Source organism: Haliaeetus albicilla, chromosome 24 (genome assembly GCF_947461875.1).
Source record: "Haliaeetus albicilla chromosome 24, bHalAlb1.1, whole genome shotgun sequence".
Classification (NCBI taxonomy): Eukaryota; Metazoa; Chordata; class Aves; order Accipitriformes; family Accipitridae; genus Haliaeetus; species Haliaeetus albicilla.
The window spans coordinates 10,980,204-10,996,849 of NC_091506.1; the positions used below are offsets into that span (position 1 = coordinate 10,980,204).

A 16,646-nucleotide genomic window follows, 5' to 3' on the forward strand; every position below is an offset into this window, starting at 1 on the left:
GCGGGGCGGCGGGGCCCGGCCAATGGGCGGCGGGCCGGTCAGTGGCGCGCGGTGTCCGGCCAATGAGCGCGGAGCGGCGGCGGCGGGGCCGCTGCCGCCGCCAAGATGGAGTCGGTGGCGCTGGTGGCGCCGGTGACGGCGCTGGAGTTCGCGGGGGACGCGCTACTGGCGGGTGAGCGGCGGGCGGGGGCTGGGCACGGGGCCGGCGCCGGAGCCCGGGGCCAGGCCGGCGGCGGCGGCTGACGCGGTGTCCCGCAGGCACGGGCCCGGAGGTGGTGGCGTTCCGGCTGAGCGGCGGCGGGCAGGCGGCGGCGGCGGCGGGGCGGCGGAGCGTGCTGCGTGAGGCCAGCGTGCAGGGGCTGCGGGCCGAGCCGGGCCCCGGCGGCGGGGCGGCGGTGCGGGTGGCGGCCTTCGGCGGGCGCTGGCTGGCGGTGCTGGCGGTGCGGCGCGGCGGGCCGCGGCTGGCGGCCTGCGGCGGCGGGGCGGCGCGGGAGCTGGGGGCGCGGGTGTGGGAGGCGCGGTGGGCGGCGGGCGGGCGGCTGGCGCTGGCGCTGGGCGGCGGGACCGTGGCGCTCTACGAGTGGCGGGGCGGCGGGCGCTGGCTGCGGCGGGCGAGCTGCGGAGGGGCCGGGGCGCTGCGCTGCGCCGCGCTGGCGGGGAGGGCCTGGGCGCGGCTGGCGCTGGCGGCCGGCACGGCGGCGGGGACGGTGGTGGTGTGGCGGGCGGCGGAGGCGGCGGCCCCGCGGCGGAGCCTGCGCGGGCACCGGGGCGCCGTGCTGGCGCTCTGCTACGCGGCGCCGCGGGGGCTGCTGGCCTCCGCCTCCGAGGACCGCAGCGTGCGGCTCTGGGCCGTGGGCGAGCTGGGCGACGGCGACGGCGGCTGCTGCCTGCTGGTGTGCTACGGCCACGGGGCGCGGGTGGCCGCCGTGGTGCTGCGGGGACCGCGCCCGGTCAGCGCCGGGGAGGACGGCGCCTGCCTGGAGTGGGACGGCGGCGGCGGCGTGCGGCGGGCGCGGCGGGGGCACCGCGGGGCCCTGCGCGCCCTGGCCCTGCGTCCCGCCGGCGGCTGCCTCGCCACGGGCGGCGACGACGGCGGCGTCCGGCTCTGGCGGCCCCGGCGGGCGGCCCCGGCCCCGGCGGCGCTGGCGCTGGGGGCCCCGGGGCGGCCGCGGGCCGCGGTGCTGGCGGGGCCGCGGCGGGTGCTGGCGCTGGACGAGGCGGGCGGGCTGGCGGCCTACGAGGCGGCGGCGGGGCGCTGGGGGCCGGTGCTGCCCCCCCCCGCCGCCGGCGGGGCCCGCGGGGCGCTGGCGGCCGTCCCCCTGCCCGGCGGGGACGAGGCGCTCTGCGCCCTGGCCGGCGGCGACGGGCGCCTCCTCCTCTTCGCCCTCAGCCGCCCCGGGGCCGCCGCCGGGCTGAGGCTGTTCGAGGGGGCCGTGCGAGGGCTGGGCTGGGCCCCCCGGCCCGGGCTGCCCCCCGGTGCCGCCGCCGCCGCCCTCCTGGTCTCCGGCCCCGACGGGGAGATGCTCTGGCTGGACGTCGCCCACCGGCCCGGGCAGGCGCCCCGGGTGCGGCTCACGGGACGGTACCTGCTGCCCCCCTGCAAGCAGCGCTGGCACACCTGCGCGGCCTTCCTGCCCCAGGGAGGGCTCCTGGTCTGCGGGGACCGCCGGGGCTCCCTCCTCCTCTTCCCTTGCAGCAGCTCCCTGGAGTGGGCTGCAGAAAGCTCCGGCGGTGCCGATGGCGGCACCGACCCAGGCGGCGAGGACTCCGGCAGCGGGTCGGAGCCCTCTCGCTTGTTGTGCAAAGGGGCTCTTCCCCTCGAGACCCCGCTGTCCGTGCTCTTCGGGCTCCACGGGAAGACGGGGGTTACCTCGGTGACCTGCCACGGGGACTACATTTACAGCACCGGCCGGGACGGCTGCTACCGCCAGCTCCGCCTGCGGGGCCAGCAGCTGGAGGTCCTGCGGAAGCACCGGCCCTGCAAAGGGCTGCAGTGGATTGAGGAGCTGCGCTTCGCCCCGGATGGGGACCTCCTCGTGCTGGGCTTTCATGCCGACAACTTCGTGGTGTGGAGCAGCAGGACCGGCGAGAACCTCCACTGCATCCCCTGCGGTGGGGGGCACCGCTCCTGGAGCTACTGCAGCAGCCCCTCGGCCGAGGCCTTCGCCTTCATCAAGTGCGGGGACGTGATGCTGTACCGCTGCGAGGCCGAGCCCCGCGAGCAGCAGGTGCTCCTGGCATCCCTGCACGGGCGGGAGATGGCCTGCGTACGGCGCCTGGGGGCGGTGGAGGTGCCTGGCCATGCTGCCCTTAACATCTTCGTCACCGGCAGCGAGGACACCACGGCCTGCGTCCTGGCGCTCAGCGAGGGCTCCCGGGCAGCTGTGCCCCTCGCCCGGCTCAGTGACCACATTTCCAGCGTGAGAGCGCTGGCGCTGGCTGGCCCCGCGGGACCCCGTGACGAGGGCTTCGGTGACGAGGGTTTGTCTGCCCTGCTCTTCTCTGCGGGTGGCCGGGCACAGATCGAGTGCTACCGCCTGCTGTGTTCCAGGGACCCAGCTTCCGAGAGCGCTGTGGCCTGCCAGGTCATCCATGTAGCCTCCCACCGGCTGGACGAGCACTGGGAGCGGAAGAAGAACAGGCACAAGCTTGTCAAGATGGACCCGGAGACAAGGTGATGCTCAAGGACTGCCTGAGGCAGAGTTAGCAATTACCACAGTCCGGGAGGGTGCTGGGAACCGCGCTGGCCTCCATTGGGATACCCACTCTGTGCGGCTACAGGCTCAGCTGAGGCAGACAGAGCTGCTGTGGCTTCACACACACATCCCTGGTGTCCTGTGCCTAGTGGCTGGGCCTCGAGGGGCTTTTGGGGTTAGAGGAAGGCTCGGTCTTGCCTCATGCGTCCTCTTGAGTGTTCAGAGCTGCGTCCCGCACTGAGCTTGGGCTGCTCTGCTGGGCCACCTGCCTTCCCACAGCCGCAGGCATCACCAAGGTGTCACATTGGTGAGCATCGTGTTTGCTGCAGGTACATGTCCCTCTCGGTCGTGCCTGGGACCAGCACCGAGCAGCTGCCAATGCCCTGGAAGTTCCTGGCTGCTGCCTGCAGTGACGGATCGGTCCGGTGAGGAGCTGTCGTGGGGCCTGGGCTGGAGAACGGAGGGAGCCCGTTGGCAATGGGAGCGGGGAGAACGGAGCTGGGGCTGGTGACAGGAGCAGAGCAGGCTCCACAGGGGAGGCTGCTGCCATGGACGTGGCCAGCTCTGAGCTGGGAACAGGATGGCACATGGTGGCAAGCGGGGGTGGAGGTGTTGGAAGCCCCCTTCTCCCACAGCTGACTGCCCTCTGCTCCTTCACAGGGTCTTCGGGCTGCTGGAGGCCACCCAGAAGCTGGTGCTGGTGGCGGAGTCATTTCACCACCAGCGCTGCGTGCTCAAGGTGGAGGCATTCCTGCATATGCGGGCAGGAGGGGAGAGGTGAGCCCCAAATGCTGTGCTGCAACCAGTGGGGCTCTGGGGAGAAGCATTTGTCCTTGCAGGGACGGCCGCCGGTAGCTCAGCCGGCGGAGGGAAGGGAGAAATTAGTCTGTGGGGGCTGTTCTGCCGCTTCCCTGGATCCCGGTGGGGACCCTCAGGGTTGCATGCTGCAGGGCTGCAGCTGGAGGCTCCCCTGACACCTCCCTTCCAGGAGGCACCTCCTGTGCAGTGCAGCCACTGACGGCAGCGTCGCCTTCTGGGACATCACCGGCGCCGTTGCGGATGCGGCGGACGCCCTGTGCCGAGAGGAGGGAGAGATGCAGCTCCTGGGTGGGTGCCGCTGCCGGTGGCTCTGCTCTGCCTCCTGAGGGAGGCCACCACGCTGGTGGCTCCTCTGCTCCCTCTGACCAAGGTGAGTGTTGCTTTCCTGACCAAGCCTGTTTTCCCAGCCCTGGGTGCCCCGCTGCTCACCATCATGGCCCACAGCTGCGGTGTGAACAGCCTCCACGTCCACGAGACGCCGGAGGGACGGTACCTGGTGGCCAGCGGCAGCGATGACGGCTCCATCCACCTCTGCCTGCTGGAGGTAGCCCTGGGCGGGGGCGAGGCCGTGGCGGGGACCTGCCTGCGTGTCCTGGAGCGGGTGGCCAGGCCCTGCGCCCATGCCGCCCACGTGACGGGAATCCGGGTGCTGCGGCCGGACCTGCTGCTCTCCGCCTCGGTGGACCAGCGCTTGACGCTGTGGCGCCGGGGCCCGGGCGGGCTGGACACGCTCAGCACCACCTTCTTCCACGTGCCTGACCTGGCTGAGCTGGACTGCTGGGAGGTGGCAGAGGCCGGCAGGGAGCTGCAGTACTACTGCGTGCTCTGTGGGCAGGGTCTGGAGATGCTGCATGGTACGGCTCCCCCCGAGCCCCCTCCGCCGGAGGCTCACCAGTAACGGGGCAAGTGTGCGGTACACGCCGCTCTCTGCCTGCCTGTGGAGGGCACACAGCACTTGTGTTCTGCCCGTCACTGCAGCCCCCGTCACAGCCTGCGTGCTGATGTGTCCCCTCTTAAGGGGATGGGCATGCCTGGCTCCTTCAGGGACAGCACAGCTACACCGGGGTTGCTCAAGTCTGGTGGTCTCAGGAGAGGAGGCAGATGTGACCCCTCCTGGATAAGCCTGTTGGTTCCCCAGGCAGTAAAGGAGGACTGGGGTCTTCAGCCCACCCTGCCCAGAAGTTCTTCCTCCCTGAGGTGTGAAGGACCCATGTCCAGGCTTTCCAGCCCTGATCCCAGAGAGGAACCTGCTCGGGAGGGTGCTGAGCGGAGCTGGAGGGCAGCAGGAGGCCAAGACCGGTCAGGCACTGGTGTGGCACATGGCAGGCTGCAGCCTCATGTTCCCTGGGACAGGGCCCTGTGTAACAGCCCTGACCCTGCAGTGCTGGGGACTGTGCTGAAATAAGCGGGGGCACTGATCCTAGGTAGCAGTACCCTGCAGGGCAAGGGGCAGCAGCCCAAGGCGTGCTGTGCCACCCCCCCCACCTCAGAGCAGCCCTTCAGTGCTGCTGCGAGCTGTTCCTGCGCAGCAGCAGGCCCTAGCACCATCAAAGCACAGGGAAGATCAAGAAGCTGCACATGGTCCCGGCCCTGCATGGGGCAAGGTGCTCTGTTGGGGTCAGACATAATCAGCATTTGTCCAGCAACAAGTGTATTGGACCCCAGTATTGGGGCCTGGCCCAGGGGCCAACAGGAACCTTGAGTCTCAGGAGCTCCCTGCCAGCATGGAGCAACCTTCAATAAATGGCTTTGAGGGAAGCGAGGTAGGTGCCTGGCTTTGTGGTGACTGGTCCCTGGTGCTACCTCCCCTGGTACTCCCCAGCCTGGCTCACAGGGTGCCACAGGCATCCTCCCTTCTGCTGGCATCGATGTGGCAGGTGCACCCATCTCCCACGCTGGGCACAGCTGCAGGTGCACATAGCCAAACCCTCAAACCCCACGAGTGGTGGGAGGGGAAGCACCTGTGTGAGGGCTGAGGCATGCCCTGACTCCCTGCCTGATGGTGGGGCAGCCCCTCACCCTGCCAGGGAGGTTGTGGCCTGTCCTTCCTCTGGTGGCGCACTGTCCTGGTGCCCGTCACACCATGGCAGGCTCTTTGGCGGTGGCTCAGATTTGGCTGAGAGGAGGGAGGTGCAGAGTCGCCAGTGCGCTGTGGAACATGTCCCTCACTGCTCCCAGCAGCTGGAGGCGGGCAAACATCTGGTCAAAAAGGTGAGGGAATGGCTCCTGTGGGGAGAAAAGCAGCGACTTGGGGCTGCTGGGCATATTGCCACTCAACAGGCTGGCTCTAGTGGCACTGCTGCCTTTGCACCCTGTGTACGCATCCCTGAGGGGCTGGTGCAGGGCTGCATCACACTGCTGGCACCCCAGAGCCCGTTCCCCACATGGCTGCCCCACAACTACAGTCCAGCCCCAGGAAGGGCTGCAGGGCTGCAAGCCTGCAGGTCCAGGACATCCAACTCACCCCCAGGACGTGGACCCGGTTGTAGTAAGAGCTGAAATCCATGCTGAGCTGTATCAGGAACTTGCACACCTACAAGACAGAGAGCTGCTGGCACGACAGGGTCTGGCTGGTCTTGGGCCCTTCCCCACCCCAAGTACAGCAGGAGCAGCCCCAGGGGTGTTGCAGTCTCTTCCCTTGGCACCACCCTGTGTCGCTCACCAGTGGGCAGCTCACTGCTGGTGTGTAGTTTTGCCCTGGGCTGGGACTGTTGGAGCAGCACCCATGGGTGCTACAGCACATGGCACTTACTGACTCTGTGTTGGCTGTGATCCGGATCCCCTTGGTGGGTGTGGGCAGCTCTGCTGCCTGCTGCAGGACTTCAGGGAAGGGCAGGAGATAGTTGAAGAGCAGGAGCCATTCGCCCTGTGAAAGGATTACATGTGTTGGGACAGGGCCGGATCCTCTCAGGCCAGCAGCATCCATCACCAGACCTAAGGGCACACAGGTCCCCACATTCCCCTTCTCAGCACTCACCTCTTCCCGGAGGCAGGAGAAGTTCAGTTCTGACACTGGTGGCAGAGCTGGGTATGTTCCTGGAAAGGAGGTGGGAGACTATTGTTGTGCCCGGAGAAGCCCCTGTGGCTCCAGGCATCAGGAACAGCCCAGGAGTGGGTGTCACAGGAGGGTCGTGGGGGTGGTGCTCACCCCGCTCCACAGCCCGCTGGTAGGTGTCAAAGAGCGTGGCCAGCCGGGCACAGTTGTACATCACAAAGGCGCCGCTCTTGGTTCCCTTTGTGGAGATGCTGCTGTCCTCCAGGTCCAGGGTGATCTGAAGGCAGGGAGAAGTCACAGTCCAGGCTGCTCAGCACAGAGCCGCTCCACTATTGCCACAGCTTGCCTGCCCTGGCTCTGCATAAACTCCTGTCCTACCTGACTCCGGTGAGCAGTGCTCAGCATCTCAAACCTGATGGCAGCCACTGTGAGGGTATCAATCACCTCAGTCCAGGCCTCATCTGCGGAGAACGCAGGTGGCATCACGCACAGCTTGCTCCATTCCCATGTACTGTCACCCCCAACACCCAGGCAGGAACACCCCTGGGGCCAGGGGGCTCCAGTGGAAGCTGGGGACCACCACACTTCTACAGCCCTGGCCCCAGCTGCAGGTGCTGCTCTGTGCCCATGCCCGTGCCCCACATGGCAGTTTACATGCCTTACCCCAAGCAAGGTCAGCACCTGGCTCCATCATGGAGGGTGGAGAAGGAGCACCATGCAGGGGAGAGCCCCACTGGCGACAGACTCAGAGGTGAAGGGGGAGACTTATGGAAGCAGTGGAGAGGGGGGTGGAGCAGCACCCGTGTGTGGAGCCGCAGAGCAAAACCTCACCTTGCGCAAGCTCCCCATACTTCATCACGGAGGCTTCGTACATCTGGCGTTTTCGGAGCCTGGGAGGAACAGAGACACTCACAGCCGCCACCCCTGGGCTGAGCTGGCCCCAGAGAACACGCCAGGGCTCCCCCAGCCTTCAGGCTGCTCAGCTGTAGCAGCGACCCAGCCAAGCAAAAGCAGGGAGCCTTGGCAGGCAAGCAGCGCAGTAGGCACCTCACTACACACCAACTTACTGGAAGTACTGGTCTGCCCCAATGGGTGATGAGGGGTTTGTCACCTTCACTGGCCCACAGACCAGGTGTTTCTGAAAGAGAGAGGAGAGGCTGGGGCTGGGGTCAAAGACTCAGAAGCTCCACCAAAATGCAGTGCAGGAGAACCAGGCTAAAACCAGCCCTGTTCTAGCTGTGTCCCCACAGTCTTCTCCTGCCCCTCCTTCCTTAGCACTGAAATCCCAAGGGCACAGAGGCTGCTCCACTGCCTGGGCAAGAGTGTGGAGGGGCCACCAATGAAAGGGAAGACTCACAAGGGGGCAATCCTTGGGACTGAAGGAGGCTGACTGAGCACAAGGATGTTGGGGGCCACAGTGAGGAGGGTGTCAGAGGTTCCTCACCTGCAAAGCTGTGTGGGCTCCTGGGTCCAAAATCCTCCAGAGCAGGTCCAACTGCTGCTGCCGGAATTCCTCCTCGCAGCTGACCACATGCACAATGCTGCAGCAGCTCCCCTGGCCTCCAGCCTGCAGCAGAGCACAGCAGGGAGCTCAAATGCTATCGCATGACAAGAGAACGACGTCTGGAAAGCGAGAGGCAGGCAGCACCACAGGGTTACTCACCGCACACTGCAGAACAGCTTGCTGCAGCTCAGCCAGGGACCGCAGCTTCCCCTCCGTCACTGAAAGAAGGAAGGACACTCAGAGCAGAACACGAGGGTTTGCCACCCTGCCCCGCCATCCTGCACTATCGGGTCTGCCCCAGGCTGTCTGTGTTTCTGAGTCCAACCAGACTGAAGGGCTGTAAGAGGAGAAGGCAATTTGGATCTAAGGCCCCCTTATTTTCTCTAAAAACAATTGGGAAAAAAGGAAACAGGCCTGTTTGCAGCCGTTCGCCCCCCCCCACTGTCACACTAGAGCTGCTGTACATGCGAGGCTCACCCAGAAGGACATCTAGATTGGGGTCGTAGCCCACCAAGCCCTGCTGCTCCACAAAGCTCTTCAAGTGCACTTTACAGATGACATCCTCAGGCAGCGCAGCTGCGCCTGGCCCCTGCTCACAAGCTGTGGCACAGGGTGACCGGCCCAGCGCCCGCTTCAAGGCCGAGACGGTGTCAGGGAGGGCTGAGCCACCGGAGCCGGAGGGCCAGTCGACACGGAGCTGCCGCAGGACCTGCCGGCTCCCCTCCTCGGCGAGGGCAGGGACCAGGCGGACGCTGACCCTGCGAGAGAGGGAGAGGCGGGTGCTGGCAGCGTGCAGCCGAGTGGCCAGGCGGCAGGGCCGGGGGACGACGACGAGGTGCTCACCCCTGGGCACGCAGCAGCTGGGCCAGGTGGTCGGCCAGCAGGATGGTGCGGAGGTGGCGCGGCCGCAGGGCAGCGGCGGGGACGCGCAGGGCCGGGCAGTGCAGCACCACGCAGCCTGCCTGCAGCCCCGCCGCGGGGGCCGGGCCGGGCAGGGGGGACAGCAGGCGACGGAAGGCCTCGGGGCGCCGCACCTGCACCGCCAGCCCCGCCGGCGTCTCCTGGCAGCCCCGCACCGCCAGCACTCCCGGGCCTCCCAATGACGTCACGCCCGCCATGACGTCGGCGGGCACCTGCGGGGCGAGAAGGCGAGGAGTCAGTCCCCTGCCCGCCGCACGTGGCCCGACTCAGGCCCCGCCCCCGGTCCCGCCCCCTCCGCGCAGGCTCCGCCCCCTCCACGCAGGCCCCGCGCCGACCGCGGCCTACCTGCCCCCCGGGGAAGGCGGCGTTCAGCGCGGCCCGCGGCGCCAGGAAGTCCCGGTGCCGCAGGTTGCGGGCGCCGTTCTCCTTCACCCAGAGGGCGGCGGGCCGCCCCAGCGCCCCGTTCAGGGCCCGCAGCGTCGCCGCCACCCCCGGCCGGCCCTCGCCCGTGTCCATGGGAGCACGGCCGGCGCTTCCGCCGCTGCAGACCGGAAGTGACATCCCGGCCCGCCCGCCCCCCCAACTGCGCTGTCGCAGGCGGCCGCCATGTTGGGCGCGGCGCGCAGCGCTCCCGGGCGGCCATCTTGGGCGCGGGCGGGTTGGAAGGGGCAGAGCGGCCATCTTGGGGGTAATGGGAGCGGGGCCGCCATGATGTGCGTGGCGGGCAGCGCAGTGTCGCCATGATGGGTGTGGCGGGCGGGGGCAGCCCGGGGACTGCGGTGGGGCTCGGCGGGCCGAGAGGGAGCAGCCGGGGCCGAGGGCCGGTGTGCCCAGGCACTGCCACCCTCCGCAAAGGCCTCTGGGGGGGGGGGCCGGCCCGTCACAAGCCCCGGCACAGCCTCACCTCAGCGTGGCCTGGCAGCGGCAGGGCCCAGCGATGGCACCCTGAGTGGAGGCCGTGGGGGCGATTGCTGGCAAGGCCGAGCACAGGCTGCTGGGGCTCCCCCCGCACTCCTGGGCTGGGGACCGAGGCTGCTCCAGCCCGGAGAGGAGGGGGCACCGCTCCTCAGCCCCCTCAGGGCTGCTCCTGCCTGTCCCCAAGCGCTGGTGGGCCCGGAGAGGAGGGGGCACCGCTCCTCAGCCCCCTCAGGGCTGCTCCTGCCTGTCCCCAAGCGCTGGTGGGGCCCAGAACCGAAACCACCAGCAACCGAGTGGAAGCGGGAGGGCCAGAGGCTGTGCCGGGGTTAGACGGGCCTGGGCGGCCGCCACCACTGTGCGGGAAACGGGCTGCCCAGGGCAGTAAGTGTGGCCAAGCCGCTGGCATGGCACAGCACAGCTGGAAGGCCCAGGCTGTCCCCGGGCTGCTGGGGAGCGAGGGGTCCTGGGATCGGGTTTGGCATCCCTGGGCAGTGGTGGGCAGGTGGTTTTGGATGGACTGGAGGGCGTAAGGCTGCAGGCACAGGGTGACTGGCAGACCCAAGCTTGCCAGTTCAGCCTCGCCGCCCACAAGGCCCCCAGGGCTTGACAGGGGGCGTGACAAGATGGGTGAGGAGCATCATCAGCTCTTGCAAGGTGCGGTTTGCCACCGCAGCTGGGCTCTGCGCAGCGAAGGGCAATGAGCAGCTCTGGGTGCGTGCCCTGCCGTGCCCTCCTCCGAGCCTGCTCATTGCCCCAGCTCTGGCTTCTCCGCTGGCCCCAGCGTGAAGGATGGGTGTGACGAGCTGCCCTCCCGCCCAGCACATTAGCAAAGTGTCCAGCTCATCAGCCCCAGGAGGAAGGAGGTGAAAAGGACTAGATTACGCCATCATGGTCTTGATTACATCTGCAGAGCCGAGCTCCTCCATGGCGGTGGCATCTCAAGCACAGATTTGAAAGAGCGGAGGGTCCGTGCTGCCACCTGACTCCCTGAACAAGCGCAGGCAGCGGGGGCTATTGCTCCCCTCCAGGGCTGTCTGATCTGGGGACAGGGGCAAGGGCCTGCCACACTCCAGCCCCCATGCCACCCGGCCTCCTTGGTATCCAGGAAGCACCGAACCCCCCCGCAGCAGCAGCAGCAGCAGCAGCAGCAGCAGCAGCAGCAGCAGCATGGAACACGTGTCCCCACAGAGCTGGGGACCTCCCTCCCTGTCCTTCCCTTTGTGGCCTCCCCACGAGGCCGGGTGTGTGGGGGGGGAGGCCACTCTGCCCACAGGGCCCAAACCGGTTCCTCCGGGGCTTGTGTGCACGGAGGGGGCCAGGGCGAGGGCAGATCCTGGCAGCACGGCTCTGCCGGGAACTCAGCAACTCGTTTTGGGGCTCCACAGGCAGCTCTGAACCCCCCGGGGCTGCAGCCCGCAGCCATTGCGAACCCACAGCCCCGGGGCAGGAGTGGGGATGTGCGCCCCAGCTTGGGGGGGGCAGCTGCGTCCCCCCGCCGGCAGCGCGGGGCCGTGCCACGGTGGGGTGCTCCCTGCGCCACCCACAGCCAAGAGGTGATCTGAGAATCGCTGCTCACACCAGACCAACTGCTGACTGTCCGCAGGGCAGGAGCCGCCTGGGACCCCTGCCCGGCCGGCCGGGGGGGACGCACCAGCACAGGCTGGGAGCACACTCGGACCTTGTGTCACCGCTTACAGTAGGGTCCAGGCTGGATCCGTCCCCATCGCCAGAGCACCGGGGCTCCCCACAGGCAGCCCACATGAGGCCTGGCAGCACGGCGGCCCCCGGGGGGGGGGGCTCTCGGAGGCGCTGAAAGAGCTTTGGACAGACACGACATCCCCGATGGCTCTCTGGCTGCCCGCTCAGCGGGAGTGATCGTGTCATTCCAAAGCCGTCTCTCTCCGAGGGACGGATCCTGCCCAGGCACCGCTCACCCCTCCTGGCACTGGGGGACTGCGGGGGGCCAGGGAGAGCCTGTCAGGGGACGGCGGTGGCAGGAAGCTCGTGCAGCATCTCACGACCTGCACCGCCCTGGCGCAGGTGGCCACATCCACACTGTGGCCAGCAGCCAGGGCTGCCACTTGGCACGCTCGCCCCGGCAGTTAGTCCCCAGGAAGCGAGCTGCTACTTTTAGCCGTCAGGGGCACGAGACCCCTGGAGAGCCCCCAGCCCCGGTGCAGGAGGCTGAGCTGCGAGGCTGGGCACCGGTGACCCCCCATCCCGACACCCCCCCTTCTCCCAGTGTGGCCCCCACACGCTTCCCCAGCCCTATAGGAGGGGTTGGAGTGGGGCAAGCGGCTCTTGCCCAGTGCCTGGCCCGGTGTAGGGCAGCGGTGGGCAGCAGGGTGGGGGGTGCGTGGGGCGAGGCGGGGGCGGGAGCGCGGGTAACGAAACCCCAGGGCAGCTGGGCGCAGCGGGGACAGCTGCTTTTGGGATTCCGTTGCCCGCGCCGGCGCCATGGAGGGACGGGCACGGGGGCCACCGCCATGCCACCCTGACACTGGGGCAGCCAGCGGGCCGAAGGGGGAGAGGGCTACTTACCGCCAGGGACCGGGACAGATGAGCTGCGTGGGAGCCGCAGCCAGGTCGCTTGTGGCTGGGGGTGCCGGCAGAGGCTGGGGTTGTGCCGCGGGCTCCCCCCGCGCAGCGGGCCTGGTGCCAAGGGGAGGGCGGCACGGCTGAGCCAAAAGGAAACTGCTCCGAACAAAGCCCCGGTGGGGCTGGAGCATCTGGTGCCAGCCCAGCAGCCCCCGGCGGGGCCCAGAAACCCGAGCCGTCCCCGAGGGAGGGCACCCGCCCCGGCACCTGCGCCCGGCAGCGGCGGCACGGCACGGCCCCGGCTGCCGCCAGCGCCTCCGGAATCTGCCGCCCAGCCCCGGCGAGGCGGCCCTCGGGCACACGCCACGGGGGGGAAGTGAAACCGTGTGGGGAACCCCACCGGCTCCAGGCAGTACTCGCCAAGGGGGGACCCGAGACCCTGCCGTTGACGGAGGGTGCTGGTCTGTGGGGTGCTGGGGATTCCCGATGCCTCCCCACCCCAGCACGGCACGGCGTAACGGCGGGAAAGGTGCCGTCGCCGATGCCAGGGAGCTTCCCGGTAACCCCCGCCGTGTCGGGGCTCTGGCTGGCCCCAGCTGGGTGGCGCAGGGTGGGGGACATGGGTCCCTGGCCCCAGGGCACCCCCATGAGCCCCGGTCCCCCGCCACCCGCTGCCACCAGCCCCGCTGAGCGTGACACGGAGGAGAGGGGGAAGAGGGACCCGGCCGCCGGCTGTCCTCAGGGTCGGGGGTCTCAGCCCTCGCTGGTGGCAGCTGCCCCACAGCGGGGCACGCCGTGCCGGGGGCACGGGACCGGGGCAGAGCCGTGCCGGGGGCGCAGCAGGAAGGCCGGGGAGCCGGGCCGAGCCCGGGGGCAGCCCCGGGGCACCGGCGGGGCCGGGCCCGGGGGCCAGGCGGCGGGCGGGCGGGCGCCCCGCGGCTGCGGGACGGGAGCGCGGCCGAGCCCCGGTCCCGCTCCCTCCCCGCCGCCCGGCCCGGACGCCCCGCGGGGTGGCGGGGACCCTGGACCGGGAGCCGCCCGCTCCCCTCTCACCTCCGGCCCCGCAGCCTCCGGCGCAGCAGCTCGGGCCGGTCCGCGGCCCTCCGCGGCGGCGGGGATCGGGGCGCCCGGGGCGGGACCCCCGGCGCCGCCGGGGGCAGGGCCGAAGCAGCGCAGCCCGCGGTGCCCGCCCCCCCCCACTCCCGGCGCCGCGCACCCGCCGTGCCGCTCCCTGCCCCGCCGCCGCTTTCGGTTTCGCTCCGGCGCCGGCCGCAGCCCGCCCCGGGCGCACCAGGTCGGGGCGGGCCCGGGCCCGGAGGAGGAGGAGGGGGGGGGTGGTGTGTGTCCCTCCCCGCCGCCCCCCCCGGCAGGAGGTGGGAGCCCCGGGGGGGCCCCGGGCCGGCCCCGCTCCCGCCCCCGGGGCCGCTGTCCCAGCCCGGTCAGCGGCGCCGGCGGCGGCCGCCAGGGGGCGCGAGCGGGGCGGGGCGGAGCGCGGCGAGGGGGCGGGGCCTCTCTGCGCTTCCGGTGGCGGGGCGGCCATGGCGGTGGCAGCTCTGCGGCTGCTGGGACCGGCGGCACGGCGGGTGGCGGGCGGGTACGGGTACGGGCACCGGGGCTCTGGAGGTCACCCTGGGCCGGGGGTAGACCGCTGTGTGGCCCCCGGGGTGGTGGCCGTGGGGCTGCCGGGGGTAGCCGTGGGGTGGCCGTGGGGTTCTCTGTGGGACTGCCGAGGGTGTCTGTGGGGTTCTCTGTGGGACTGCCGAGGGTGGCCGTGGGGTTCTCTGTGGGACTGCCGAGGGTGTCTGTGGGGTTCTCTGTGGTTCTCTGTGCGGCTGCCGAGGGTAGCTGTGGGCCGTCCGTGGGGCTCGCTGCGGGGTGGCTGTAGGGCTGGCCGTGGGCCCCATGTATCCCTGCCGCTCCCCGTCCCCACAGGCCTCCGTGCCGGGCTCACCGCCTCACACCAGCGGATGACGAACTCTACCAGCGGACACGGGTGACGGTGCTGGAGCCGGAGTCCCCCAACACCATGTTCATCGAGGGCTACAGCAGCCGCGGCTTCACCATCAGCGGGGACCTGGTGGTGGGACCCTGCGCTGTCCTGCCCCGCACCATCCTCCAGTGGAACGTGAGTGCCCGGCGGTGGGGCCTGGGCCGCTTGGCCCCCACCCACACTGTGGGCAAGCACCCAGGGGGGTCTGCCCCGCTCAGTGCCCTTGGTGTCCCTGCAGGTTGGCTCCTACAGGGACATCTCGCATGAGAGTCTGTCGCTGTTCCGGCTGCTGGAGCCCCAAATAGGTACGTGGGGCGGCCAGGGCCCTGTGCTGTCACAGCCTGCCTGAGCTGGCTCCTGAGCTGTGGCGGGCTGTCAGGGCCTGGCTGCCCCTCGGGGCCAGTGCAGGTCTGCCCCAGCACACCCCGCAGCACCTCGCCAGCATTTTGGGGGAAAGAACTGCTCTCTGGCATCCCTCTGCTCTGCAGCAGCTGGAGGGGCGCAGTGGGGCAGGAGGGGTGCAGCGGGGTGGGCTTCCTCTTTGTTTGGGGTCCTGTAGGGGCGGCTGTGGGGAAGCTGTTGGTCTCTGCAGGGAGGGCAGGTCTGGGCCAAGGCAGCCCTGCCCACCCTTGCCAGCGGTCATGTCCTGGTTGCAGAGATCCTGGTGCTGGGCACAGGAGACAGGGTGGAGCGGCTCCACCCTGCCATGCTGAAGCACATGCGGGAGAGCGGGATTGCTGTGGAAGTGCAGGACACGGTGAGGAGGGGTGTGCAGAGGGGTGCATACAGGCAGCGCCCTAGTGAAAGGGGAGGAGGTGGCACTGGGAATCCCCCCTAGGCTCTGCCTGCCCAAGGACGGACAGGAGGGAGGGGGTTGTGTGCCCCATGGGGAAAGGCTGCATCTCCTGTCAGAGGACTAGGGCTTCACTGCCTCCCTTTTCTATTTCACAGCCAAACGCATGTGCAACCTTCAACTTCCTAACCAGTGAAAAGCGCGTGGCAGCTGCTGGGCTCATCCCTCCACGGGGCACCTACAAGGGGATGTAGGTGCTGCCTGCCACGGCCGCAAGCTGAGCAGCTTTTCCCTTGCCTGCCTGAAGCTCCCGAGCGTCATCGCTCCCGGTGGAGAAATGCTTTGGACTAAACTGTTGGAGCTGCTGGCTGGGTAGTGACTCTGCACACAGGAAGGTGCTGTGAAATGCGTGGGCTCTGCTCTGCCCCGAAGTCCCTGGCTTCTTGGCCTCCTTGCCCAGTCTGGGCTGGGGGCTGCAGGGCATGGCACGAGGCATGAGCATTGCTGGCAGCACCTCACCCACAGCCCTGCTTTTCTGCCGAGGTGGTGCCGGGTGCCTTGGCAGCAAGAAGCCATTGTCCCAAGGCAGGGTAGAGGCTGGTGGGGTGAGCTGCACGCCCCCGGGCACGTTTGGGGCTCCACAAGGGAAATACATGTAAATTGGAAGTACAAAGCAATTGCGTAGTGGTTAATGCACAGCAGAGCGAGGCTATAATGCACTGATGGTGTGTGTGCTTGCTGCCCTGTGGAGCTGGCTGGGTGGTGGGGATGGGCTGTGGCTGCTCCCTGGGCAGCATATGTGGTGCCAGGGATGCCACCTGCCAGCAGCTCCCTGAGCACGGCCGGCACAGGCAACTGGTGGGTCCCAGCTGGCACTGGCCTGTCCCAGGCTCTCCTGTGGGGTTTTGTGCCGCCCCACAGTGCTGCTGTCCCCTGTGCAGCCTCGAGCTGCAGGTGGTCCCTGGATGCTGCACCCCACCTCCCTGCAGGCTCAGCTCAAGCAGGGGACATGGAGAGGGTCACTGTCCTGTTGTCCCCCCTAACCTTGCACTGGGATGTGGTTGTGGATGCCACCCCTGGGACTGGGGTGCATGTACCTGATCACAGTCTTGTCCCCCAAACCCTGTCACCTCCATGGGCCCAAGGAGCGGGTGGGGGACGTGGCTGCAGTCCCCAGCCCTGAGTCAGCTGCATTAGTGAATGTTTGACACAATTATGTTGTAGTTCGAGGCTCTGGTTTTAGCATGTGTAAATGTAATTTGACGTCACTGTGCTGCAGAGTGATTTTTTTTTTTTCTTTTCAGTCAAAAACATTAGAGACACAAAACCCTGATGGTAAACGCGCTCTTCAGCTGGAGTTAATTTGCATGTGGTTGGGGGGGGGAAATGACATGACACACACCACTGATACAGGTGGAAAATACCTTAGTCACGTGGTGTTGCAAGCACAGGTAATCCAGCCAAGCCAGGCA

General features: G+C 68.7%; 4 protein-coding genes across 6 annotated transcripts; 2 read left to right on the forward strand and 2 right to left on the reverse strand.

The window, feature by feature from the left end:
- Positions 1–33: 33 nt before the first annotated feature.
- On the forward strand, positions 34–5,277 carry WDR6 (WD repeat domain 6). Its single transcript, XM_069812042.1, has 6 exons — positions 34–172; positions 259–2,674; positions 3,026–3,121; positions 3,357–3,473; positions 3,685–3,803; positions 3,923–5,277. The coding sequence occupies exons 1-6, from the start codon at positions 106–108 to the stop codon at positions 4,411–4,413; spliced, it is 3,306 nt and encodes a 1,101-aa protein (XP_069668143.1). The 5' UTR covers positions 34–105; the 3' UTR covers positions 4,414–5,277.
- DALRD3 (DALR anticodon binding domain containing 3) lies at positions 5,150–9,631 on the reverse strand. The gene is given in 15 exon segments (XM_069812050.1): positions 5,150–5,741; positions 5,980–6,048; positions 6,268–6,381; positions 6,493–6,551; positions 6,664–6,787; positions 6,889–6,971; positions 7,342–7,400; positions 7,578–7,648; positions 7,955–8,077; positions 8,174–8,232; positions 8,492–8,772; positions 8,858–9,147; positions 9,281–9,517; positions 9,520–9,597; positions 9,599–9,631. Coding segments are annotated over 15 exon segments (1,785 nt in total). The 5' UTR covers positions 9,617–9,631; the 3' UTR covers positions 5,150–5,621.
- A 1,160-nt stretch (positions 9,632–10,791) lies between these two features.
- Positions 10,792–13,931, reverse strand: LOC138681841 (collagen alpha-1(I) chain-like). Its single transcript, XM_069769919.1, has 5 exons — positions 12,792–13,931; positions 12,395–12,742; positions 12,159–12,353; positions 11,532–11,806; positions 10,792–11,200 (listed from the first exon to the last, which is right to left on the reverse strand). Exons 1-5 carry the CDS (start codon positions 13,929–13,931, stop codon positions 10,792–10,794), a joined length of 2,367 nt encoding a protein of 788 aa, XP_069626020.1.
- On the forward strand, positions 13,605–16,447 carry NDUFAF3 (NADH:ubiquinone oxidoreductase complex assembly factor 3). 3 transcript variants are annotated; one of them, XM_069812054.1, is made up of 5 exons: positions 13,605–13,685; positions 14,324–14,516; positions 14,620–14,686; positions 15,038–15,138; positions 15,333–16,447. In XM_069812054.1, the coding sequence occupies exons 2-5, from the start codon at positions 14,418–14,420 to the stop codon at positions 15,426–15,428; spliced, it is 363 nt and encodes a 120-aa protein (XP_069668155.1). In that variant the 5' UTR covers positions 13,605–13,685; positions 14,324–14,417; the 3' UTR covers positions 15,429–16,447. The 3 variants fall into 3 exon arrangements, with proteins under 3 accessions (XP_069668155.1, XP_069668154.1, XP_069668153.1); XM_069812053.1 differs by lacking the exon at positions 13,605–13,685 and adding an exon at positions 13,870–13,985; XM_069812052.1 differs by lacking the exon at positions 13,605–13,685 and adding an exon at positions 13,915–13,991.
- The last annotated feature ends 199 nt before the right edge of the window (positions 16,448–16,646 follow it).

Bases quoted from the DNA above. Each gene is read 5' to 3' on its own strand.
- WDR6 (XM_069812042.1), top strand. From the start codon at position 106: ATGGAGTCGGTGGCGCTGGTGGCGCCGGTGACGGCGCTGGAGTTCGCG. The intron at 3,122-3,356 runs GTGAGGAGCTGT...GCTCCTTCACAG, and splicing joins TGCAGTGACGGATCGGTCCG to GGTCTTCGGGCTGCTGGAGG. The intron at 3,804-3,922 runs GTGGGTGCCGCT...CTGTTTTCCCAG, and splicing joins GGGAGAGATGCAGCTCCTGG to CCCTGGGTGCCCCGCTGCTC.
- NDUFAF3 (XM_069812052.1), top strand. From the start codon at position 13,930: ATGGCGGTGGCAGCTCTGCGGCTGCTGGGACCGGCGGCACGGCGGGTG. The intron at 14,517-14,619 runs GTGAGTGCCCGG...GTGTCCCTGCAG, and splicing joins GCACCATCCTCCAGTGGAAC to GTTGGCTCCTACAGGGACAT. The intron at 14,687-15,037 runs GTACGTGGGGCG...TCCTGGTTGCAG, and splicing joins GCTGCTGGAGCCCCAAATAG to AGATCCTGGTGCTGGGCACA.
- LOC138681841 (XM_069769919.1), bottom strand. From the start codon at position 13,931: ATGGCCGCCCCGCCACCGGAAGCGCAGAGAGGCCCCGCCCCCTCGCCG. The intron at 12,354-12,394 runs GTAAGTAGCCCT...TGGCTGCCCCAG, and splicing joins ATCTGTCCCGGTCCCTGGCG to TGTCAGGGTGGCATGGCGGT. The intron at 11,807-12,158 runs GCAAGAGCCGCT...GGCCCCCCGCAG, and splicing joins TACACCGGGCCAGGCACTGG to TCCCCCAGTGCCAGGAGGGG.